The following is a 27,164-nucleotide window of genomic DNA, read 5'->3' as shown; positions in this document are numbered from 1 at the left end:
TGGCGGTTCCCGCTGACTGCACTCCGGGCCAACAGCATTGGCTGTTCCCGCCGGCCGCACTCTGGGCCAGTAGCATTGGCGGTTCCCGCCGGCTGCACTCCGGGCCAGTAGCATTGGCGGTTCCCGCCGGACGCACTCCGGACCAGTAGAATTGGCGGTTGCTGCCGACCGCACTCCGGGCCAGTAGCATTTGCAGTTCCTGCCGGCTGCACTCCGGACCAGTAGCATTGGCGGTTCCTGCCGACTGCTCTCCGGGCCAGTAGCATTTGCAGTTCCCGCCGGCTGCACTCCGGGCCAGTAGCATTGGTGGTTGCTGCCGACTGCACTCTGGGCCAGTAGCATTGGCCGTTCCCGCCGGCTGCACTCCGGACCAATAGCATTGGCGGTTCCTGCCGACTGCACTCCGGGCCAGTAGCATCGGTGGTTGCTGCCGACTGCACTCTGGGCCAGTAGCATTGGCGGTTCCCGCTGACCGCACTCCGTGCCTGTAGCACTGGCGGTTCCCGCAGACTGCACTCCGGGCCAACAGCATTGGCGGTTCCCGCCGGCCGCACTCTGGGCCAGTAGCATTGGCGGTTCCCGCCGGCTGCACTCCGGGCCAGTAGCATTGGCGGTTCCCGCCGGACGCACTCTGGACCAGTAGCATCGGTGGTTGCTGCCGACCGCACTCCGGGCCAGTAGCATTTGCAGTTCCTGCCGGCTGCACTCTGGACCAGTAGCATTGGCGGTTCCCGCCGGATGCACTCCGGGCCAGTAGAATTGGCGGTTCCCGCCGGCTGCACTCCGGGCCAGTAGCATTGGTGGTTGCTGCCGACTGCACTCCGGGCCAGTAGCATTGGCGATTCCCGCCGGCTGCACTCCGGGCCAATAGCATTGGCAGTTCCTGCCGACTGCACTCCGGGCCAGTAGCATCGGCGGTTCCCGCCGGCTGCACTCCGGGCCAATAGCATTGGCGGTTCCCGCCGGCTGCACTCCGGGCCAGTAGCATTGGCGGTTCCCGCCGGCTGCACTCCGGGCCAATAGCATTGGCGGTTCCCGCCGGCTGCACTCCGGGCCAATAGCATTGGCGGTTCCCGCCGGCTGCACTCAGGGCCAGTAGCATTGGCGGTTCCCGCCGGCCGCACTCTGGGCCAGTAGCATCGGTGGTTGCTGCCGACTGCACTCCGGGCCAGTAGCATTGGCGGTTCCCGTTGACCGCACTCCGGGCCAGTAGCATTGGCGGTTCCCGCCGGCTGCACTCCGGGCCAATAGCATTGGCAGTTCCTGCCGACTGCACTCCGGGCCAGTAGCATCGGCGGTTCCCGCCGGCTGCACTCCGGGCCAATAGCATTGGCGGTTCCCGCCGGCTGCACTCCGGGCCAGTAGCATTGGCGGTTCCCGCCGGCTGCACTCCGGGCCAATAGCATTGGCGGTTCCCGCCGGCTGCACTCCGGGCCAATAGCATTGGCGGTTCCCGCCGGCTGCACTCAGGGCCAGTAGCATTGGCGGTTCCCGCCGGCCGCACTCTGGGCCAGTAGCATCGGTGGTTGCTGCCGACTGCACTCCGGGCCAGTAGCATTGGCGGTTCCCGTTGACCGCACTCCGGGCCAGTAGCATTGGCGGTTCCCGCCGGCTGCACTCCGGGCCAATAGCATTGGCGGTTCCCGCCGGCTGCACTCCGGGCCAATAGCATTGGCGGTTCCCGCTGACCGCACTCCGGGCCAGTAGCATTGGCGGTTCCCGCCGGCTGCACTCCGGGCCAGTAGCATCGGCGGTTGCTGCCGGCTGCACTCCGGGCCAGTAGCATTGGCGGTTCCCGTTGACCGCACTCCGGGCCAGTAGCATTGGCGGTTCCCGCCGGCTGCACTCCGGGCCAGTAGCATTGGCGGTTCCCGCCGGCCGCACTCCGGGCCAGTAGCATTGGCGGTTGCTGCTGACTGCACTCCGGGCCAGTAGCATTGGCGGTTCCCGCCGGCTGCACTCCGGGCCAGTAGCATTGGCGGTTCCCGCCGGCTGCACTCCGGACCAGTAGCATTGGCGGTTCCCGCCGGCTGCACTCCGGGCCAATAGCATTGGCGGTTCCCGCCGGCTGCACTCCGGGCCAATAGCATTGGCGGTTCCCGCCGGCTGCACTCCGGGCCAATAGCATTGGCGGTTCCCGCTGACTGCTCTCCGGGCCAGTAGCATTGGCGGTTCCTGCCGGCCGCACTCCGGGCCAGTAGCATTGGCGGTTCCCGCTGACCGCACTCCGGGCCAATAGCATTGGCAGTTCCTGCCGACTGCACTCCGGGCCAGTAGCATTGGCGGTTCCCGCTGACTGCACTCCGGGCCAATAGCATTGGCGGTTCCCGCTGACTGCACTCCGGGCCAACAGCATTGGCGGTTCCCGCCGGCCGCACTCTGGGCCAGTAGCATTGGCGGTTCCCGCCGGCTGCACTCCGGGCCAGTAGCATTGGCGGTTCCCGCCGGACGCACTCCGGACCAGTAGCATCGGTGGTTGCTGCCGACCGCACTCCGGGCCAGTAGCATTTGCAGTTCCTGCTGGCTGCACTCTGGACCAGTAGCATTGGCGGTTCCCGCCGGATGCACTCCGGGCCAGTAGAATTGGCGGTTCCCGCCGGCTGCACTCCGGGCCAGTAGCATTGGTGGTTGCTGCCGACTGCACTCCGGGCCAGTAGCATTGGCGATTCCCGCCGGCTGCACTCCGGGCCAATTGCATTGGCAGTTCCTGCCGACTGCACTCCGGACCAGTAGCATTGGTGGTTGCTGCCGACTGCACTCCGGGCCAGTAGCATCGGCGGTTCCCGCCGGCTGCACTCCGGGCCAGTAGCATTGGCGGTTCCTGCCGGCTGCACTCCGGGCCAGTAGCATTGGCGGTTCCTGCCGACTGCACTCCGGGCCAGTAGCATTGGCGGTTCCCGCCGGCTGCACTCCGGGCCAATAGCATTGGCGGTTCCCGCCGGCTGCACTCCGGGCCAGTAGCATTGGCGGTTCCCGCCGGCTGCACTCCGGGCCAATAGCATTGGCGGTTCCCGCCGGCTGCACTCCGGGCCAATAGCATTGGCGGTTCCCGCCGGCTGCACTCAGGGCCAGTAGCATTGGCGGTTGCTGCCGACTGCACTCCGGGCCAGTAGCATTGGCGGTTCCCGCCGACTGCACTCCGGGCCAGTAGAATTGGCGGTTGCTGCCGACTGCACTCCGGGCCAGTAGCATTGGCGGTTCCCGCTGACCGCACTCCGGGCCAGTAGCATTGGCGGTTCCCGTTGACCGCACTCCGGGCCAGTAGCATTGGCGGTTCCCGCCGGCTGCACTCCGGGCCAGTAGCATCGGCGGTTCCCGCCGGCTGCACTCCGGGCCAGTAGCATTGGCGGTTCCCGCCGGCTGCACTCCGGGCCAGTAGCATTGGCGGTTCCCGCCGGCTGCACTCCGGGCCAATAGCATTGGCGGTTCCCGCCGGCTGCACTCCGGGCCAATAGCATTGGCGGTTCCCGCCGGCTGCACTCCGGGCCAACAGCATTGGCTGTTCCCGCCGGCCGCACTCTGGGCCAGTAGCATTGGCGGTTCCCGCCGGCTGCACTCCGGGCCAGTAGCATTGGCGGTTCCCGCCGGACGCACTCCGGACCAGTAGAATTGGCGGTTGCTGCCGACCGCACTCCGGGCCAGTAGCATTTGCAGTTCCTGCCGGCTGCACTCCGGACCAGTAGCATTGGCGGTTCCTGCCGACTGCTCTCCGGGCCAGTAGCATTTGCAGTTCCCGCCGGCTGCACTCCGGGCCAGTAGCATTGGTGGTTGCTGCCGACTGCACTCTGGGCCAGTAGCATTGGCCGTTCCCGCCGGCTGCACTCCGGACCAATAGCATTGGCGGTTCCTGCCGACTGCACTCCGGGCCAGTAGCATCGGTGGTTGCTGCCGACTGCACTCTGGGCCAGTAGCATTGGCGGTTCCCGCTGACCGCACTCCGTGCCTGTAGCACTGGCGGTTCCCGCAGACTGCACTCCGGGCCAACAGCATTGGCGGTTCCCGCCGGCCGCACTCTGGGCCAGTAGCATTGGCGGTTCCCGCCGGCTGCACTCCGGGCCAGTAGCATTGGCGGTTCCCGCCGGACGCACTCTGGACCAGTAGCATCGGTGGTTGCTGCCGACCGCACTCCGGGCCAGTAGCATTTGCAGTTCCTGCCGGCTGCACTCTGGACCAGTAGCATTGGCGGTTCCCGCCGGATGCACTCCGGGCCAGTAGAATTGGCGGTTCCCGCCGGCTGCACTCCGGGCCAGTAGCATTGGTGGTTGCTGCCGACTGCACTCCGGGCCAGTAGCATTGGCGATTCCCGCCGGCTGCACTCCGGGCCAATAGCATTGGCAGTTCCTGCCGACTGCACTCCGGGCCAGTAGCATCGGCGGTTCCCGCCGGCTGCACTCCGGGCCAATAGCATTGGCGGTTCCCGCCGGCTGCACTCCGGGCCAGTAGCATTGGCGGTTCCCGCCGGCTGCACTCCGGGCCAATAGCATTGGCGGTTCCCGCCGGCTGCACTCCGGGCCAATAGCATTGGCGGTTCCCGCCGGCTGCACTCAGGGCCAGTAGCATTGGCGGTTCCCGCCGGCCGCACTCTGGGCCAGTAGCATCGGTGGTTGCTGCCGACTGCACTCCGGGCCAGTAGCATTGGCGGTTCCCGTTGACCGCACTCCGGGCCAGTAGCATTGGCGGTTCCCGCCGGCTGCACTCCGGGCCAATAGCATTGGCAGTTCCTGCCGACTGCACTCCGGGCCAGTAGCATCGGCGGTTCCCGCCGGCTGCACTCCGGGCCAATAGCATTGGCGGTTCCCGCCGGCTGCACTCCGGGCCAGTAGCATTGGCGGTTCCCGCCGGCTGCACTCCGGGCCAATAGCATTGGCGGTTCCCGCCGGCTGCACTCCGGGCCAATAGCATTGGCGGTTCCCGCCGGCTGCACTCAGGGCCAGTAGCATTGGCGGTTCCCGCCGGCCGCACTCTGGGCCAGTAGCATCGGTGGTTGCTGCCGACTGCACTCCGGGCCAGTAGCATTGGCGGTTCCCGTTGACCGCACTCCGGGCCAGTAGCATTGGCGGTTCCCGCCGGCTGCACTCCGGGCCAATAGCATTGGCGGTTCCCGCCGGCTGCACTCCGGGCCAATAGCATTGGCGGTTCCCGCTGACCGCACTCCGGGCCAGTAGCATTGGCGGTTCCCGCCGGCTGCACTCCGGGCCAGTAGCATCGGCGGTTGCTGCCGGCTGCACTCCGGGCCAGTAGCATTGGCGGTTCCCGTTGACCGCACTCCGGGCCAGTAGCATTGGCGGTTCCCGCCGGCTGCACTCCGGGCCAGTAGCATTGGCGGTTCCCGCCGGCCGCACTCCGGGCCAGTAGCATTGGCGGTTGCTGCTGACTGCACTCCGGGCCAGTAGCATTGGCGGTTCCCGCCGGCTGCACTCCGGGCCAGTAGCATTGGCGGTTCCCGCCGGCTGCACTCCGGACCAGTAGCATTGGCGGTTCCCGCCGGCTGCACTCCGGGCCAATAGCATTGGCGGTTCCCGCCGGCTGCACTCCGGGCCAATAGCATTGGCGGTTCCCGCCGGCTGCACTCCGGGCCAATAGCATTGGCGGTTCCCGCTGACTGCTCTCCGGGCCAGTAGCATTGGCGGTTCCTGCCGGCCGCACTCCGGGCCAGTAGCATTGGCGGTTCCCGCTGACCGCACTCCGGGCCAATAGCATTGGCAGTTCCTGCCGACTGCACTCCGGGCCAGTAGCATTGGCGGTTCCCGCTGACTGCACTCCGGGCCAATAGCATTGGCGGTTCCCGCTGACTGCACTCCGGGCCAACAGCATTGGCGGTTCCCGCCGGCCGCACTCTGGGCCAGTAGCATTGGCGGTTCCCGCCGGCTGCACTCCGGGCCAGTAGCATTGGCGGTTCCCGCCGGACGCACTCCGGACCAGTAGCATCGGTGGTTGCTGCCGACCGCACTCCGGGCCAGTAGCATTTGCAGTTCCTGCTGGCTGCACTCTGGACCAGTAGCATTGGCGGTTCCCGCCGGATGCACTCCGGGCCAGTAGAATTGGCGGTTCCCGCCGGCTGCACTCCGGGCCAGTAGCATTGGTGGTTGCTGCCGACTGCACTCCGGGCCAGTAGCATTGGCGATTCCCGCCGGCTGCACTCCGGGCCAATTGCATTGGCAGTTCCTGCCGACTGCACTCCGGACCAGTAGCATTGGTGGTTGCTGCCGACTGCACTCCGGGCCAGTAGCATCGGCGGTTCCCGCCGGCTGCACTCCGGGCCAGTAGCATTGGCGGTTCCTGCCGGCTGCACTCCGGGCCAGTAGCATTGGCGGTTCCTGCCGACTGCACTCCGGGCCAGTAGCATTGGCGGTTCCCGCCGGCTGCACTCCGGGCCAATAGCATTGGCGGTTCCCGCCGGCTGCACTCCGGGCCAGTAGCATTGGCGGTTCCCGCCGGCTGCACTCCGGGCCAATAGCATTGGCGGTTCCCGCCGGCTGCACTCCGGGCCAATAGCATTGGCGGTTCCCGCCGGCTGCACTCAGGGCCAGTAGCATTGGCGGTTGCTGCCGACTGCACTCCGGGCCAGTAGCATTGGCGGTTCCCGCCGACTGCACTCCGGGCCAGTAGAATTGGCGGTTGCTGCCGACTGCACTCCGGGCCAGTAGCATTGGCGGTTCCCGCTGACCGCACTCCGGGCCAGTAGCATTGGCGGTTCCCGTTGACCGCACTCCGGGCCAGTAGCATTGGCGGTTCCCGCCGGCTGCACTCCGGGCCAGTAGCATCGGCGGTTCCCGCCGGCTGCACTCCGGGCCAGTAGCATTGGCGGTTCCCGCCGGCTGCACTCCGGGCCAGTAGCATTGGCGGTTCCCGCCGGCTGCACTCCGGGCCAATAGCATTGGCGGTTCCCGCCGGCTGCACTCCGGGCCAATAGCATTGGCGGTTCCCGCCGGCTGCACTCCGGGCCAATAGCATTGGCGGTTCCCGCCGGCTGCACTCCGGGCCAATAGCATTGGCGGTTCCCGCTGACTGCACTCCGGGCCAGTAGCATTGGCGGTTCCCGCTGACTGCTCTCCGGGCCAGTAGCATTGGCGGTTCCTGCCGGCCGCACTCCGGGCCAGTAGCATTGGCGGTTCCCGCCGGCTGCACTCCGAGCCAGTAGCATTGGCGGTTCCCGCCGGCTGCTCTCCAGGCCACAGTAGCATTGGCGGTTGCTGCCGACTGCACTCCGGGCCAATAGCATTGGCGGTTGCTGCCGACTGCACTCCGGGCCAGTAGCATTGGCGGTTCCCGCCGGCTGCACTCCGGGCCAGTAGCATCGGCGGTTCCCGCTGACTGCACTCCGGGCCAGTAGCATTGGCGGTTCCCGCCGACTGCACTCTGGGCCAGTAGCATTGGCGGTTCCCGCCGACTGCACTCTGGGCCAGTAGCATTGGCGGTTCCCGCCGGCTGCACTCCGGGCCAGTAGCATTGGCGGTTCCTGCCGGCCGCACTCCGGGCCAGTAGCATTGGCCGTTCCCGCCGGCTGCACTCCGGGCCAGTAGCATTGGCGGTTCCCGCCGGCCGCTCTCCGGGCCAGTAACATTGGCGGTTCCCGCTGACCGCACTCCGGGCCAGTAGCATTGGCGGTTCCCGCCGACCGCACTCCGGGCTAGTAGCATTGGCGGTTCCCGCCGGCCGCTCTCCGGGCCAGTAACATTGGCGGTTCCCGCTGACCGCACTCCGGGCCAATAGCATTGGCAGTTCCTGCCGACTGCACTCCGGGCCAATAGCATTGGCAGTTCCTGCCGACTGCACTCCGGGCCAGTAGCATTGGCAGTTCCCGCCGGCTGCACTCCGGACCAGTAGCATTGGCGGTTCCTGCCGACTGCACTCTAGACCAGTAGCATTGGCGGTTGCCGCCGACCGCGCGTTTTGGCGACTGATGACCTCGTTTGGTTGAAGTTCAACAGTGGGCGTGACAGGGAATGAGGAAAGGTGCAGCTGACTCATATTGTTTCCTCGCAGCCCAGTGGTGGGGGACCACTGAAGTACACTGTGTAGTGCGGGGGACCTATGCGCATGCGCACTGGGCAGAAAGAACGGAACGAAAACCCCGCAACCCGGAAACAATCCCTCAACAGTATTTGTGTATTTATTTTTCAGTTTTTTCTTCAGGATTTACTGGGGAAGTCTCAAAGATCAACCAGTTGATGGAGATCGACAGGTTGGCGACTGCTACTTTAAAGCATTTTGGGAAGTTTTTAGAAACATAGAAAACCTACAGCATAATACAGGCCCTTCGGCCCACAAAGTTGTGCCAAACATGTCCCTACCTTAGGAATTACTAGGGTTACCCATAGCCCTCTATTTTTCTAAGCTCCATATACCTATCCAGGAGTCTCTGAAAAGACCCTATTGCAACCGCCTGCACCACCACTGCTAGCAGACCATTCCACGCACTCACCACTCTGCGTAAATAAATGAACAAACAAACAAACATTACCCCTGACATCTCCTCTGTACTTACTCCCCAGCACCTTAAACCTGTGTCCTCTTGTGGCAACCATCCCCGGGAAAAAGCCTCTGACTATCCACACAATCAATGCCTCTCATCATCTTATACACCTCAATTAGGTCACCCCTCATCCTCTGTCACTCCAAGGAGAAAAGGCCGAGTTTACTCAACCTATTCTCGTAGGGCATGCTCCCTAATCCAGGCAACATCTTGTAAATCTCCTCTGCACCCTTTCTATGGCTTCTACATCCTTCCTGTAGTGAGGTAACCGGTACTGAGCACAGTACTCCCATGTGGGGTCTGACAAGGGTCCTATATAGGTGCAACATTACCTCTTGGCTCTTAAACTCAATCCCACGATTGATGAAGGCCAATGCACTGTATGCCTTCTTAACCATGGAATCAATCTGCGCAGCTGCTTTGAGTGTCCTATGGACTCGAACCCCAAGATCCCTCTGATCCTCCACACTACCAAGATTCTTACCATTAATACTATATTCTGTCATCATATTTGACCTACCAAAATGAACCACTTCACACTTATCTAGGTTGAACTCCCATCTGTTACTTCTCAGCCCAGTTTTGCACCCTATCAATGTCCCGCTGTAACCTCTGACAGCCCTTCGCACTATCCAACCTTGCAACTCTATAGTCTAAATGAAAGACTTTACAGTTGTTCTCTGTATTCTCTCTTTTTCAGTTAAACATTTGTGCTATTTTTAAACAAAATGTGAATTTTGCTTTGAGAAGTTTTTGTACCAGAGAATGCCACACTAAATTCATCCGTTGAATGAATCTTTTTAATTTCTTGCCCCTAGCTTTGTGAAATTGTTTAATGACTCTCACTAATAAAATTAACTATTGTTATCCCTATATCATTATCATTCATAATATTGTGGTAAATTATTCATTGTTTCGACTCTCTAGGATGCTCGAATACTCATGTTTCTCTGTTATTTTACTTGTTTACCTATAAACTTTCTTGTGAACATTCACTGCACCCTTTCCATTGCTTTAATAGCCTCTCTCATAATAGCAACCCTCCCCTACCCCTTTCATTTATTGTATGGTGATGTGAAGATCTCACACTAGTATGGAATTAGCTGTAGTGGTCGTCAGTGCTTATGTATCAACACTAATAGCTGCAGATGTGACCGTGAGAAAATCTTGGCCCAAACCCTTGGAGAAGACAACCTGATGCTCCTGGTCAACTTCAGTGCCATGGGCAGAAAGGAAATAAACCTTTAAAAATGCATGATTGGAAAGGAAAGCTAATTCCAGTGAAGTGATCTCATAACGAAAAGGCACAACTTGATCATAACAGCACTCTGTCAGAGAGATAAATCCAAGATCTCAGGCAATGTTCTGCATTCGGCAATGGCACATGTTAGCTTATGTCTTTGTCCAAGTGAAAGTAATGGAAAGACAAGCAGGAGTAGGCCACTCAGCTCCTTGCTCCTGGCCTGATAATTCAATAAATCACATCTGATCCATCGCCCATTTTCTGCTTTCCTGGCCCCCTGTCGCTTGCTTCCCTTAATATCCAAACATCTATCGGTCTTTTTCTTGAACAAAACTGAGCCTCCATAGTACTTGGGTAAGAATTCCAAATAGCTACTGCCTTCTGGCTGAAGAAACATCTCATCTCCATTACAATTGGTGACCCAGTAGTGTAGTGGGTAGTACAGTACTTTATGGCACAGGTGTCCCAGGTTCAATTCCCGCCACTGCCTGTAAGGATTTTATACATTCTCCCTGTGACCACATGGATTTCCTCTGTGTGCTCTGGTTTCCTCCCACAGACCAAGCATGTACCAGTTGGAAGGTTAAGTGGGCATTGTAAATTGTTCCTTGATTAGGCTCGGGTTAAATTGAGGGTTGCTGGGTGGTGTAGCTCGAAGGGTGGGAAAGGCCTTCTCTGCGACTGATAAACAATTACATTCCATGGTTGTGATCCCTGCTTCTAAATACCCTAGCTATATGAGACATTATCCTTGCACCCATCTTACAAAGCCATTTAACAATTTTATAGCTCAATGAGATCAGCAAAGCTGACACTGGGGGACTGTCTAATCAGAAGAATGTCATCCCCAAAACTCTGCATGATACTGCAGCTAGACAGCAGAAACCTCTCAAAACTGTGCTGGTCTATGCATTTTGTACTCCTAACCCAAAAAAAGAATATGTTTGGCATAGGATATAAAAGCCAAGAGGCTAATCTTAAACATATGGGCAGAACCACTTTTGAAGTAATCTGTGTAATTTTGGGCAATCTGTTTCAAGAAAGCATATGCAGCTGTTGCTCGTTGACTGCTTTGTAAATTCCCACACTGGTGACTACATTAGTTTCATAGCAATTTGAAACTAGGTGATTGCAGTGTATTTAATATTTCAGTATTGTTTGAATAATATTGTAGTTGTACTGTTCGATTAATTATTCATTGTTTAATTCATTTCTGGTTATATATAAAAGTACGTGCATGGCATACAACATCATGCCGTCATGTCACATGTGCATGTTATAATTAAAGTAAAAACTAAGCTAGACTTGCATTTCAGATTTTCTGGTTTTTCTTTATGCTTTTTGCTTTATGCTTTTGGAGTTGCAAAGCATAACAGTGATCGATAATATCTTGTCCCATCACTGGATATACATGAAGAGGGACGGGATTTGCATCTTCCAGTCTCAGGCACAATATGCATTATATCTTCTGCCTTATTAAATTGCGAGCTCGCTGCTTTGAGTTGCTCTGTCCTTTGAACAAGCTGTTTATATGATGTTCTTCTGCTTTGGCCAGTTTCCCAAAGTAATTGCGTATTCTTACTATTTTATCCTGATGTTCTTTAGTCTTAGCAGTTCTATATATGTTAAATAGTATTCATTGAAGATTTGATATAATTTTCTACATCCATACAACACCACTTGTTAAGAATGTTGTTGCCACCGGGGTCGTATTTTTTTTAGATCTCCAGTTTAATTATTTCTATTGCTCTTGAGGTTCTGTTGCCTATTTTCCTTTCACCAGATCTGAAAAATGATTATAATTTTTATGCTTTTCTGATGTTGAGCCTAATTAGATTACATTGTACTCCATGCCAAATATGTCTCAGAATTTACTTCATCAAAATTCTCTATTTTATGATCTGAAAACCAAGTAAAAGGGTGTTTCCTTGATATAAACTAAATGTGTGCCATCATTCCCAAGGAACATAATAAAAGCCCTCATTATATGTTATGATGTGACTATGACCCATCCACACTTGGTTCTACACTGCTCTTCAAATGTTGCAAAAGATACAGTGGACCTCTCTTTCAATTTTCAGTCTGTATTTAAATTTTATGTATAATTTATTCAATTTCTGATATTTCTCTTACAAATATTGCTTCAAGTGAATTCACCTTCAGAAGGGGGTAACTTATAGACTGCAAGTCAGAAAGGGTTAAGGGGATGTTCCAGTTTGAAATGTTGCATGATCAGGTGACAGTGAAAATGTTGTGTAGGATTGATGCATTGGTGGTAAACTGAAGTGGAGACTATGGGCTCAGGTGCAGATTTAAAGTGAGGTGCATGAGATTTCTTATTTCATAGGCAGATAAATATTCCTACACAAAGTCACTCACTTTATAGTTTTAAGCATATAATATTGAGAGAGGTCTCAAACAGAGATGTCTACAACAAGGACATGAATTTGAATCGTTGGAAGGATTAGCGAGATGAAGAAAATGAATTTTCCCCCCAGACTAGTAGGTTTGTGGATAATCTGAAAGAATTGCAGAAACCCTCACTGGATCTTTCAGTAGTTGGGTAATAGTAGATATGTGAAGAGCCAGAACATGGAATCAGACATGGATTCAATAGGCTGACTGGCTGCTCCTGTGCCTAACGTTTCTATAAATAGCATTTTTCTTTTGCTTTGCCTGTGGTGTTGCATTTAGCTTCAGTACAATCTGAAATGATTGAGATCTAAGTATAAGAGTAACATTTTAGGTTATGGTACCAATATTTGGAAGGCTTGTATCATAGTTGGTTGGCAGAGTTGTGAATTGAATAAGTACCAATTATTTTGCCTAAATGGTTTTTATTAAGATGGAAAGCAAATTGGTTGATGCTAGTAGAAAATAAATATGGAGAATTAAAATGAATATAGACTGAATGTTTTATTTCTCTGTTACAACTCTTTGAATGTAATATTTTGTTCACACTCCCTTTTTTACAATACATTTTACTTGGCACAAGGTGGAGGAGGACTGATTGGGTATATTATAGAAAACAACACAAGTCTTGCAATGATAGGTCTTTCTAAAATAACATGCACACACTTGCAACTACTTCTGTTCTTCAAACACAGGTGAATAATGAATCTTTAGTTGGATTCTCCCATGGTGAAGCAGTAACAACAGTCCGTAGAACAAAGGGGACTGTGATTTTAACTGTGTCAAGAGTTAAATCTTCCACCAAAGTGAACAATACAAGCAAGCGTTCTGATGTGGCAGTTTCTTTCTCCAAGGCACAGAGTGATCAAGGTAAGACATTTTTTGGGTTCAAACATTGACGTTTTAGTCTTGAGGTAGAGGATGCAGTGGTAAATCTTTGGTTCAGTGTACATAGACAGATTTATAATGTAAAGATGGATAGTTCTGAAGGTCATTGGGTTTCAAACCTGTATTTCCATTTTGAATATCAGATTAACTGTTTGTTAGCAGTGGTGATCAGTTCTATTGTGATGTTTTACATTTCACCTTACTGTTGGATTGAATACAGTGTCCACCTACTCTAGCTATATCCTCCTTTAAAACTATCCCTTGTATTTTTTTCCCCTTCTCAGGCTTTAACCTGCTACCCTACCTCCCTTTCTGCCCCAGTGTTGTAGTTACTGGTTGTCCAAAGGGCCCAATACATTGTAATCATTTAGTTCCAATCCTGGTAATTCATTTTGTTCCATTCTGCCATTATTACGTCGCTTCATCCCTTTAACATTTCTCAGATCTTAAACATTCTGATTCTTGAAGTATTCATCCTGTCTTCTTTATATTAAAAAAAGCACCCCTGAATCTTCCAAATTTCATCTCTGTTGAAGGTAGAACTACTCAGCTGTACTTGACAAAGTTAATACATCTGGAGACTGGCAACCGAACTCAATAGCGATGGCAAATTAACTCACCTAGCATTAAAGGTGGCATCACAGTTTAATTGAAAATACATTTTTTGTGCTAGTTTTTACCATTATGTAGAACAGCTGTCACAGTGCTAACTTAAATGTCTTTAACAAAATGTAATTAAATGGCAGCAGGACTGGGAAATAGCCTTATCATGAAGCATCTGGCAGTCCACATATGGTATTTCGATTTTCAGTAGGTCTTTGAAAGGATGCTTAACAAGATAGAGCCCATAGTATTACAAGAAAGGTACTGGCATGGATAGAAGATTGGCTAACCGGCAGGAGGCAAAGAGTGGGAATAAAGGGAGCCTTTTCTACTTAGCTGCCAGTGACTAGAGGAGTCCCAGAGGGGTCTGCATTGGGACTGCTTCTTTTTACATTATATGTAAAGGATTTGCATTACAGAATTGATGGCTTTATAGCCAAGTTTGTGAATGATTAAAAAGATAGGTGGAGGGGCAGATAGTGTTGAAGAAATAGGGAGTCTACAGAAGGGCTTAGTCAGACTGGGAGAATGAGCAACAAAGTGGTAGATGGAACATAGCTTAGGGAAGTGTGTGGTCATGCACTTTGTTAGAAGGAATAAAGGTGTGCACTGTTTCTAAACGGAGAAAAAAATTCTAAAATCAGAGTTGCGAAGGGCCTTGGAGTCCTTGTACATGATTCCCTAAAGGTTAACTTACAGGTTTAGTTGGTGGTGAGGAAGGCAAATTCAATGTTAGCATTGATTTTGAGAGGACTAGAATACAAAAGCAAGGATGTAATTCTGAGGCTTCATAAGGCATTGGTTAGACTGCAGTCATAGTATAGTGAGCAGCTTTGGGTCCCTTATCGAGGAAAAGATGTGCTGGCATTGGAGAGGGTAGAGAGGAGGTTCGTGAGAATTATCCCAGGTTAACATATGAGGAACATTTGATGGCCTTGGGCCTGTACTCGCTGGCAATTAGAAGAATGAAGGTGAATCTCATTGAAACCTATTGAATACTGAAAAGCTTAGATGGAGTGGACATGAAGAGGGTATTTCCTGTAGTGAGGAAGTTTTGAACCAAAGGATACAGCCTCAGAATACAAAGATGTCTCTTTAGAACAGTGATGAGGAGAAATTTCTTTAGCCAGATGGTGGTGAATCTGTGCAGTTCATTACCAGAGATGGCTGTGAAGGCCTAGTCTTCAGGTATATTTAAAACAGAGATTGATATGTTCTTGATTGGTAAGGGTGTCAAAGATTACAGGGAGAAGCAGGAGAATAGGGTTGAGAGGGATAATAAATCAATTATGATGAAATGGAGGAGCAGATTTGATGGGCCAAATGGCCTAATTTTTCTTCGATGTCTTCTGGTCGCACTTGAAGTATTGTGTTCAGTTTTGGGCCCCTAATCTAAGAAGTGATATGCTGGCATTTGAGAGGGCCCAAAGGAGATTCAAGAGAATTATCCCAGAAGTGAAAGGGTTAATGTACGAGGAGTGTTTGATGGTTCTGGACCTAAAATTGTGGGCATTTAGAAGAATGAGGACCTCAATAAAACCTGTCGAATATTAAAAGACCTAAGTAGAGTGGATGTGAAGAGGATGTTTTCTATAGTGGGGAGACTCAGACCAGAAAGCACAGCCTCACAACAGAAGGACGTCCATTTAGATCGGAGATGAGGAGGAATTTCTTTAGCCAGATGATAGTGATTCTGTGAAATTCATTGTCACAGATGGCTATGTAGGCCAAGTCATTGTTTTAAGGTGGAGTGCGATAGGTTCTTGATTAATCAGGACATCAAAAGTCATGGGGAGAAGGCAGGAGAAGGGGGTTGAGAGGGATAATAGATCAATCATGATTGAATGGTGGAGCAGACTCAATGGGCAGAATGATCTAATTCTGCTCCTATGTCATACGGTCTAAATATAAATAGAGCCTTTTTAATGTCAATGTTGAATTTATTGTCAAATGCACAGTATACGTATGCACAGGTGCAATGGAAATCTTGCAGTAGTACCACGGGCACATAACATCTGATACACAGCATTCACAATAAAAATATGTAAAACCTACAGAATTAAGAAAGAATGCAATTAGTATTGCAAAATGGTAAAAGTGTTGCTATGCCGAGATAGTAATTAGTGTTGTGCAGGTTGGTTCAAGAACTGAATGGTTGAAGAGAAGGGGCTGTTCGTAAACCTGGTGTCCTGTGAGTTCAGGCATCTGTACCTCTTGCACATGGTAGCTACAATTTTTAGTATTAAATGTTGCCCTCTTGCGGCGGCACCTCATGTAGACTGATGGTGGAGAAGGATGTGCCCGTGATATTTTGGGCTGAGTCCAGTACTCTCTACAACTTTTTACCTTCCAGTGTATTCAAATTGCCAGACCAGGCTATGATGTAACCAGTCAGGATACTTTAAACAGTATGTCTGTAGATGTTTAAAGAGTTTAGAGTGACATGCTAAACTTCCTTAAACTTGGAAGAAAGTAAAGATACTGTCATGGCTTCCTTGTGATTGCATCTATGTGTTGGGCCCAGGACAGGTCATCTAATATGCCGATCCACCAAAGTAGACTGGTATATGTTCACCTCTCTTTCCCTTCCCAAAGTCAACAATCAATCCTGTAGTTCTAGTGAGTTTGAGCAAGAGGTTGTTGCCATGGCAGTACTCAACAAGGTGTTCTATGTGTTGCTCCTGTACACTGACTCATCACCACCTGTGATTTGTCTAACAACAGTGATGTCATCAATGAAATTGCCTATGACATTTGTAATAAGATATTAGTTGTTGAGTGTTAGAAAATAAAAACATGTTCTTTGAAAACATTTAGGATATTCTCACTGGTCAATTGAATATCTAACAAAAATGTAGTGTTACTTTCAAGCCCAAAGAAATATGGAATATTCATTTTCATAAGTGAATATACTCTGCTCAAAAATTGCAAGGACTGTTACTAACAGGCTGGCATCCATTTAAGCTGGATGGGGCTCTCTAAAGATGGACAGCTAGTTAGAGAGAATAAACCTCACTGTACCAAATATTCAGACTTGAGTGGCAAGATTCCTTAACTTGTTTTATTTCTTGAGCAGAGAATAGTCCGCTTGGTATGGAGGAAGATGGTATTTCTAAACAGTTAAGTGAACAGAATGAGGAAGAAAAATCTGCCAAATCAGAAGATACAGATTGTGAAGGGTTTTCTCTGCCTGAAGACACCCCTGAGGTACTTAACAGTTATAACTTGTATCTCTTTTTGTACAAATGAAACTGTTAGAGCCATTAGCATGAGGTCAAACTGCATGTAGAACATTTTACCAAAGCAAAATGTCTTTCATTATTTGACTTCGGGACTGATGGCTGTTGGTGTGCCCCAGTAGTATCACTCAACTCTTGTACAAACTCCATTGCAGTATTGATGTGGTGGTCTTCTGTTAAGTTGTGCTGTGTTTCAGGTGAAACAAACCAAGATCGCTTCCATTGATATTAATGTAAAAAAAAATCTATGGCACTTTTCAGAAAGAAGGTGGTATTTATCTTAATATAATGGGTAATTATTTATGTCAGATGACAAACAAAATCAGATTATTTGGTCCTTTATCTTAACACTACTGGGAGTAACTTCCTATGTGAAAATAGTGTGTTTTCAGTTAAGTATTCAGCAGGGATATTTATAAACCAACCTGATGTAGACTGTGACCAGATGCAAATACAAATAAAGTTCACTACGGCTGGTCAAACTTCCTCACATGTCTAATTAAATTCTATAAGGAAAAGATTAAGCATGGATTAACCAGGGTTTCACAGAGCCACAACATTACCTCACGGCTCTTGAACTCAATCCCCTGACTAATGAATTACAAGTCAACATACTACACCTTAACCATCCTATCAACCTGCACTGCACCTTTGAGGAACTATGGATGTGGACCCCAAGAACCCTCTGATCCTCCACACTACGAAAAATCTGCAATAAACGCTTTTCTGGATTGTACTCCATCTACTATTTTTCAGCCCGGCTCTGCATCCTGTTATGTCTTGTTTATTTATTTACTGACATATAGAGCAGAATAAGCACTGCTCAGCAATTCCTTAACAGTCCTCTCCAATAGTTTTCCACCTCTGACATAAAGACTCTCTGGTGTGTAATTCCCAGGATTATTTCTAATTACCCTATTTGAACAAGGGAATAACATTAGCCAATCTCCAGTTCTCTCTTACTGCTGCTGTGGGCTGTGAGGGTGCAAAGATCATCTTCAATGCCCTAGCAATATCTTCACTTGCTTCCCATAATACTCTGGTTTATATCCTGTCCGACCCCAGGAACTCACTCATCCGAGTGTTCTTCCAGCTATAACTGCCTCTTTCTTAATCACAACATGCTACAGCATATGTGTCTGTTCTACTCTGACCTCACATTCATAAAGGTCCTTCTCACTGGTGAATACTGAAGCAAAGTATTCACTAAGAACGTCCCCTACTTCCTATGACTCCAGGCAGATGTCCTGAACAATCCTACCCTCTGTAGTTATCCTGCTGTTTTTCACATCTGTGTAGGACACCTTGGAGTTTTCCTTCATCCTACTTGCCGCAGCCTCCTTGTATCCCATTCCAGCTCTACCAACTCTTCTAGGTCCTTTCTTAAACTCCTTCCTGACTACCTTATAACTCTCAAGAACCTTGTTTGATCCTTGCTCCCTAGACCTTGAGTCTTCATTCTTCTTCCTCTTGATTAAAAGTTCCACCTCTCTTGTCAATCATGGTTCCTTCACTCTACCATCTTTTCCCTGTCTCAATGGGACAAGCCTGTCCAGAATCCCATGCAAGTGCTCCCTAAACAACCTCTGCATTATTGCTTTGCATTTCCCTGAGAACATCTGCTCCTAACTTACACTCCAATGTTCCAGCCTAATAAGCTTATAATTAGCTCTTCCGCAATCTAATACTTTCTGCTCCCTGTCTTTATCCATGGCCATGCTCAACGTCAGAGAATTATGCTCATTATCTCTGAAATACTTACCCACCAAGTGAATTGGCACCTGACCAGATTCAGCACCTGGTTCTAGTTCTAAAATGGCCTTTCTGCTAGTAGCATGTCCACATATTGTGTGAGGAACCCTTCCTGGACACACCTAACGTATTCTCCCCATCTAAATCTTCTGCACTAAGAAGGTGTCAATCAATATTGGGAAAATTGAAGTCACCCTGACAGCAACCCTGTTAGTTTTGCACCTTTCCAAAATCTGCCTATTTATTTGCACTTCAATGTCCTGGTAGTTATTGGTGAGCCTACAAAATACTCCCAGTAGGGTGATTGATCCTTCCTGTTTCTGACTTTCACCCACACTGACTTGGTAGACATTACCTTCAAGATGTCCTCTCTTTCTACAGCTATGATATCATTCCTCATTAACAATTCCATTCCTTTCCCATTTCATCTTCTTCCTTATCCCTTATGAAACATCTAAAAACCCCAGAACATCAAGTAGCCAGTCCTGCCCGTGTTATATCCACATCTAGGTAATAGTCACAGCATTGTATTTCCACATACTGATCGGTAGTTCCCAGGAAGTCTCATTGATCAAACCACCAGCAAAGTAACCTGTCCTACTCAGCTATTGAATTTCTATGCTCCATCTCAATATCACATAGATAAGGCACAGACCATGCCCTGAATGAGGATTTCATTACTCTACAAGGGTGATCAGGTTAACTGATGAATGGGCTGTGTTGCACATAGTTAGCAAACCAGAGCTCGTCTTCAGTAATCAATGTGCAAATTACAACTGTCCTTAATAATATTGGTAGGAATAACTACTGTACAGCTGTTGTTGAAACTAGCCATGCTTCACATTGTTGCCCTCCAATGCAAGATTCAGAGCAGACCTAGGTGTTGAAAGTTGGGTATGGATAAGACACTGCGAGGCCTCATTGATAGCAAGGTTCAAGCTTTGCAGTGGAATCGGTTTGTCATCAAGGTACGATTTGACTGAGTACAGTTTCAAGGAGCCTTAGTAAAATTGAAGTCTATGGGAAACGGAAAGAATCTCCTTCAGCTGAATTATACCCACTAAAAGGTAAGGTGGTTGTGACTGTTGGAGAGCAATCATCTCAGCACTCTGTTGAAGGAGCTCCTGAGAGCAGTGTCGTAGGCATCTTCAACTCCTTCATCAGTGACCTTTTTCCATGCTAAGGAGTAAAGGTGTTCACTGGTAATTTTGTAACGTTCAGTTGCATTATGTGTTTAGCAGGTAAGGAGATGTCCATTCTGGTGTACAGTAAAAGACAGACAGTAGCCGAGCTCCTAGTGACAAATGGTGTTTAATATTTGATCTTCACTGGTGTCAGATAATGAGCTTCTATAGGAAGTGATTCTACACTGCCCTGAAGCTTAATAGCATTACCATTTAATTCCCCCTCAAAGTATTCATTTGGGGGAGCAGGTGTTAATGATATGGGTGGGGGCAACCAAAACCAAAAAATGGAGTAGCCAAAACGACAGAGGTAATCAGAAGCTGTGCTTCCTGAATTACAAAATCACATTAGCTATCTATAAGCCTCAAGTCAAGAGTGTTTGGACTGTTCACCTAATCTAACAAGACTCTAGCATTTCTTTTATCCTGGACTTACGCCCATATTAAACCTTCACACCCTTCTCCTCATGGTAAAAATATGAACCATTTTGTACCATCTACAAAATGTATTGCAGCAACTTGCTGGCATCTTAAAAAAAAAACTGCAGCTTTTGCTATTCAACTGGACAAGGCCAGCTGGTACAAAGGAATCTCCCAAGTTTCCCTTCATGCACCATCTTGGCTTTAAAAATAAAGAGTTTCTCTTCACTGCTGCTGTGTCAAAATCCAGTAAGTCTTTGCCTAATAAGATATGAGGGTGCCTTAAGTATTTGACTGAAGCAGTTCAAGAAGTTGACCCACCACCATCTTCAGGGAGCTTATTAGAGATGGGCAATAAGTTGTGATCTTGCAGCCAGACACAAACCGTGTGCATTACTTTTTTAAAAAAAACTTTAAAAGTGATTATTCAGTATGCTGAATTGGCATCCATATTGATGGGTCAATTATAAGCAGCTTGGTGAAATGGGCTGCTATCTCAGTAAAGCACTTCTTCAGCCATTTTGTCTGGTCAAGTATTCTTTTAATTTACCTAGTGTTCGTGTGTTTGATAAGCATTGAAATGCATTGGTGCTGCTTCCTGCACCCATGCAGAGCTTTGTCAGCTTAGCAACTTTGCTACCAATTTCCATCCAGATTTCATATTTACTTGGTTCATTTCCAACACCTCTGTCACCATTCTTGGCCTGTCTCCAACTCAGGAGCTAGATTATCCACCAACATTTGCTATAAACCCATCAACTTGCACAGCTCCCTCGACTACACCTCTTTCCACTCTGTCACTTTCAAAGGATGCCATTCCCTTTTCACATTCCTAATTCTCCAGCACATCTGTTACTACGATGAGTCCTTCCATCTCGGCTGTCCTGTTTTTTTTCAGAAAATGCCCCCTTATCCTCACATATTATCCCGTAAACCTCTATATCCAATACATTATTCTCCACAACTTCCGACATCTCCAATGGGATCCTAGAAGTTTTAATTCCGCGTCCCATTCCAACATTCATATTTCTGTTCATGGCCTTCTCTACTGCCACATTGAAGCCCCAAAACATCAACTCTTCATTTCTCTCCATAGATGCTGCCTGACTTGCTTCTTTCCTCCAGCACATTCTAAGTATTGCTCTAGATTTCCAGCATCTGCAATCTCTTATGTCTGAATTTTTTAATATTATTTTACCACCATATTCCCATAAGTGAATATCTATTGCAAATTTAAATATTCTCACCATTTGAGTAATCCTAACAGTCTGGCAGCTTTCTCTGCATTCTCATTCAGCTCCTAGAGGCTGTATCATTCTAACACAAACACAACCTCAACTTTGATCTTATATACCAAGTCCTGAGGCATTCCACAGCTTGCTGAATCCTGGGGCCAGATACACAGCATCTGCCTCATCAGTTTTATACTAGCCATTGCTGGCATATCCTCCTCTCCCCCATTCGTACAAATGGAATCATTGGTTGTAATGGAAAAGATACGTTTATTTTTTAATTTTATTTGCATATTTGTTTTTTAATAAGTACATGTATAATGAGTTTATTTTTTTCTCAAATTATTAATTTTTAGTTTTTTGCATTAAGTTTAAATGTTTTAAACTGAGCTGCCGAGATGGTTGAGGATCATGCAACAGCAACTGGCTTGTGCAAATCTGTTGCCACATGTATTCCAGCCCAAGAGAAAGATGTAATTAATGTTAAAATGTTGTATTTGACACTGGATACAGGAAACATTACAAGTATACCGGACCATTGGAGAGACAAGCACATGTACTACACCTGAATTGAATGGATTGGTCAAAAGAGTTTTTGTCTGTGAGTTTAAAGAGAAGAAAGATTAGTCATAATCTCTAGGCAGTTTCACTGCTATGCCATGTTATTTCCACTTCTTGATTAAAGGGATGGCAGTGTTTCAGATCTGGAAAGAATTTTTTTAAGAAGGAATTTTTCATTGGGTGACAGTAACTAGGGCAGCAGCATCATGTTCAAAAATTAGAGTTTTTTTTAAAGTTTCCAAGTCATGATTTCTGTGTTTATTGGCATTTTCTGTGCTTTGATGCACTGCATGGGAAATGTGGGCAAGAATTGTGGTGAGCTGTGACGGATGTTTACAGCTGCTGAGTCAGTCTCCCATCCCTCGGGATTACAGCATGTACTTCACTGCACTTCTGAAAGATGCTATATTTTCAGGTATGGGATTATTTTTGGACAAAATTATAGAGGCTACTGGTCATGGTCGTCTAGTGCTCTGTTATTTTTCTTGACGTCCTGACAATTTTCTTCTCTCTAGCTAAGATATATGAAAGAGTTAATGTACAGTGCCTATAAAAAGTATTCACCATCACACTCCTCCCCACCCCCCCGGAAGTTTTCATGGTTTATTGTTTCACAACAATATCTAAATCGGAGCGAGAGGCTGAGAGTGAAGGAGTAAGGAATCTCGGAGAGAAGCCATTTATTTTCCCACTGCTCGGGGAAAAGAGGCTGGAGTGCACAGGTGCATGATGTCAGCCAGTAGAGCACCAAAGGTTCAAAAGGTGACCACCATATCCAGCGGGCAGCGGAGTGAGAGGGAGCAGAGTGGGATGGCTTCGGCGTGAACAGGCAGAGGCGAGGGTAAGTTCCGGTAAGTTTTGTTCATTTAGAGTAAAGAGAATGCCAGGCAGGATGTTGGAATGCTCTGATGTGGGAAGCCAGGTACAATACCTGCAAGAAATGTATCCAGCTGTAGCTCCTAACAAACTGTGTCAGGGAACTGGAGCAGGAGCTGGATCACCTCCGGATCATTTGGGAGAATGAGAGGTTTATAGATAGTAGCCACAGGGAGGCAGTTACACAAAGGAACAGTGCACAGGTAATTGGGTTACTGTCAAGTGAGGGAAGGGGAAAGGGCAGGCAGAGCAGGGCTCCCCTGCGGCCATTCCCCTCAACAACAAGTATACCTATTTGGATACTTTTGGGGGGGATGACTTACTGGGACAAGCTGTGGAAGCCGGATCTCTGGCACTGAGTCTGGTTCTGCAGTGCAGAAGGGAGGGGGGAAGAAGAGGAGAGCGGTAGTGATAAGGGACTCGATAGTTAGAGGTACAGACAGGAGGTTCTGTGGCCGTGACAGAGACTCCCAGATGGTTTGTTGCCTCCCAGGTGCCAGGGTCAGGGATGTCTCTAATCGCGTGCACAGCATTCCGAAATGGGAGGGTGAACAGCCAGATGTCATGGTACACATGGGTACCAATAACATAGGAAGAAAGAGTGAAGAAGTCCTGAAGAGTGAGTGTTGAGAGATTGGTAGGAAGTTAAAAAGCAGAACCTCGAGGGTGGTAATCTCCGGATTGCTACCTGTGCCACGTGTCAGTGAGGGTAAGAATAGGATGCTCTGGAGGATGAACATGTGGCTGAGGAACTGGTGTAGGGGGCAGGGTTTCAGATTTCAGGATCATTGGGACCTCTTCTGGGGTAGGTGGAACCTGTACAAGAGAGACGGGTTACACCTGAAATACAGGGGGACCAATATCCTCGCAGGGAGGTTTGTTAGTTCTATTGGGGGAGTTTAAACTAGATTTGCAGGGGGACGGGAACCAGAGTGCCAGAGCAGATAGTGGAGCGGGGGTGAAAATAAATGATGTTAAAGTTTCATGCAAAGTCACAATTAGAAGGGTTGGGTGTGGTGGTAATAATCTTCTGAGGTTTGTCTATTTCAATGCGAGGAGTATTGTGGGGAAGGCTGATGAGCTGAGGGTGTGGATTGACATGTGGAATTATGACATTATAGCCGTTAGTGAAACTTGGCTACAGGAGGGGCAGGACTGGCAGCTCAGTGTTCCAGGGTTTCAATGTTTCAGATGTGATAGAGGCAGAGGGATGAAGGGTGGAGTGGTGGCATTGCTAGTCAGGGAAAATGCTACAGCAGTGCTCAGGCAGGACAGATTAGAGGGCTTGTCTGCTGAGGCCATATGGGTGGAGCTGAGAAACAGGAAATGTATGACCGCATTAATGGCGTTGTATCATAGACCACCAATAGTCAGCGAGAATTGGAGAGCAGATCTGCAGAGAAATAGCAGACAGTTCAGGAAACATAAAGTTGTGATAGTGGGGGTTTTTATTTTTCCACACATTGATTGGGACTCCCATACTGTTAAAGGTCTAGATAGGTTAGAATTTGTAAAATGTGTCCAGGAAAATTTTCTAAATTATTATATAGAGGTACCAACTAGAGAAGATGCAGTATTAGATCTCCTATTAGGAAATGAGTTAGGACAAGTGACGGAAGTGTGTGTAGGGGAACACTTTGGTTCCAGTGATCATAACACCTTTAGTTTCAACTTGATCATGGATAAAGATAGATCTGGTCCTCGGGTTGAGGTTCTAAACTGGAAAAAGGCCAAATTTGAAGAAATGAGAAAGGATTTAAAAAGCATGGATTGGGACAGGTTGTTCTCTGGTGAGGATGTGATTGGTAAGTGGGAGGCCTTCAAAGGAGAAATTTTGAGAGTGCAGAGTTTGTATGTTCCTGTCAGGATTAAAGGCAAAGTGAATAAGAATACGGAACCTTGGTTCTCAAGGGATATTGGAACTCTGATAAAGAAGAAGAGAGAGATGTATAACGTGTATAGGCAACAGGGAGCAAATAAGGTGCTTGAGGAATACATAAAGTGCAAAAAAATACTTAAAGATATCAGGAGGGCTAAAAGAAGACGTGAGGTTGCTTTGGCAGTCAAGGTGAAGGATAATCCAAAGAGCTTCTACAGGTATATTAAGAGCAAAAGGATAGTAAGGGATAAAATTGGTCCTCTTGAAGACCAGGGTGGTAGGCTATATATGGACCCAAAAGAAATGGGGGAGATCTTAAATGGGTCTTTTTGCATCTGTATTTACTAAGGAAACTGGCATGGAGTCTATGGAAATAAGGCAAACAAGTAGGGAGGTCATGGAACCTATACAGTTTAAAGAGGAGGAGGTGCTTGCTGTCTTGATGCAAATCAGAGCAGATAAATCCCCAGGACCTGACAGGGCATTCCCTCGGACCTTGAAGGAGACTAGTGTTGAAATTGCAGGAGCCCTGGCAGATATATATATAAAATGTTGATATCTATGGGTGAGGTGCTGGAGGATTGGAGGATAGCTCATGTTGTTCCATTTTTTAAATAAGGCTCCAAAGGTAATCTGGGAAATCATAGGCCAGTAAGTTTGACGTCAGTAGTAGGTAAATTATTGGAAGGAGTACTAAGAGATGGGATCTACAAGTATTTAGATAGACAGGGACTTATTAGGGAGAGTCAACATGGCTTTGTGCATGGTAGGTCATGTTTAACAAATCTATTAGAGTTTTTCGAGGAGGTTACAAGTAAAGTGGATGAAGGGATGAAAGTGGATGTTGTCTACATGGACTTCGGTAAGACCTTTGACAAGGTCCTGCATGGAAGGTTAGTTAGGAAGGTTCAGTCGCTAGGTATACATGGTGAGTTAGAAAATTGGATTAGACATTGGCTCAATGGGAGAAGCCAGAGAGTGGTAGTGGAGGATTGCTTCTCTGAATGGAGGCCTGTGACTAGTGGTGTGCCACATGGATCAGTGCTGGGTCCATTGCTATTTGTCATCTGTATCAATGATCTGGATGATAATGTGGTAAATTGGATCAGCAAATTTGCTGATGATACAAAGATTGGAAGTCTATTGGACAGTGAGGAAGGTTTTCAAAGTTTGCAGAGGGATTTGGGCCAGCTGGAAAATTGGGCTGACAAATGACAGATGGAGTTTAATGCAGACAAGTGTGAGGTATTGCACTTTGGAAGGACAAAGCAAGGTAGAACATACAAGGTAAATGGTAGGACACTGAGGAGTGCAGTAGAACAGAGGGATCTGGGAATACAGATACAAAATTCCCTTAAAGTGGCATCATAGGTAGATAGGGTCATAATGAGAGCTGTTGGTACATTGGCCTTTATAAATCAAAGTATTGAGTATAAGAGTTGGAATGTTATGGTGAGGTTGTATAAGGCATTGGTGAGGCCGAATTCCGAATTTGGAGTATTGTGTGCAGTTTTGGTCACCAAATTACAGGAAGGATATTAATAAGGTTGAAAGAGTGCAGAGAAGGTTTACAAGAATGTTGCCGAGACTAGAGAAACTGAGTTACAGAGAAAGGTTAGGACTTTATTCCCTGGAGCGTAGAAGAATGAGGGGAGATTTGATAGAGGTATATAAAATTATGATGGGTGTAGATAGAGTGAATGCAAGCGGACTCTTTCCACTGAAGCAAGGGGAGAAAAAACCCAGAGGACATGGGTTAAAGGTGAAGGGGAAAAGTTTAAAGGGAACATTAGGGGGGGCTTCTTCACACAGAGGGTGGTGGGAGTGTGGAATGAGCTGCCAGATGAAGTTGTAAATATGGGCTCACTTTTAACATTTAAGAAATCTTCGACAGGTACATGGATGAGAGGGGTATGGAGGGATATGGTCCAGGTGCAAGTCAGTGGGACTAGGCAGAAAAATGGTTCGGCACAGCCAAGAAGGGCCAAAGGGCCTGTTTCTGTGCTGTAATGTTCTGTGGTTCTAATATTGAATCACAAGGGATTTAGTTTGGCTTTTTTGACACTGATCAACAGAAAAAGACTGTTTTGAGTCAAAGTGGAAATAGATCTCTACAAAGTGATCTAAATTAATTACAAATATAAAACTCAAAATAATTGATTGCATAAGAATTTACCCCCCTCTAGTACGACACACCAAATCTCCAGTAGTGCAGCCAATTGGTTTGAGAAGTTACATAATTAGTTAAATGAAGATCACCTGTGTGCACTAAAGATGTTTCAATTGATTTAGTAAAAATACACTTGTATCTGGAAGGTCAAACTGCTGGTGAATCAGTATCCTGGCAAAGACTACACCATGAAGACAAAAGAATACTCCAAGTAATTTCACAAAAAAGT

General features: G+C 48.5%; 1 protein-coding gene across 4 annotated transcripts in view; it reads left to right on the top strand.

The window, feature by feature from the left end:
* The window catches only part of ptpn13 (protein tyrosine phosphatase non-receptor type 13), a 303,931-nt gene that overhangs the window by 249,218 nt on the left and 27,549 nt on the right, over window positions 1-27,164 (top strand). For all 4 annotated transcript variants that reach the window (XM_059988683.1, XM_059988682.1, XM_059988681.1 and 1 more), the window contains 2 exons: window positions 12,827-13,001; window positions 16,699-16,829. In XM_059988683.1, the coding sequence (XP_059844666.1) occupies window positions 12,827-13,001; window positions 16,699-16,829 (306 nt within the window). The remainder of the gene's footprint in view (window positions 1-12,826; window positions 13,002-16,698; window positions 16,830-27,164) is intronic.

This window comes from Hypanus sabinus, chromosome 14, assembly GCF_030144855.1.
Source record: "Hypanus sabinus isolate sHypSab1 chromosome 14, sHypSab1.hap1, whole genome shotgun sequence".
NCBI lineage: Eukaryota > Metazoa > Chordata > Chondrichthyes > Myliobatiformes > Dasyatidae > Hypanus > Hypanus sabinus.
This window is presented reverse-complemented; position numbering and strand designations above follow the sequence as displayed.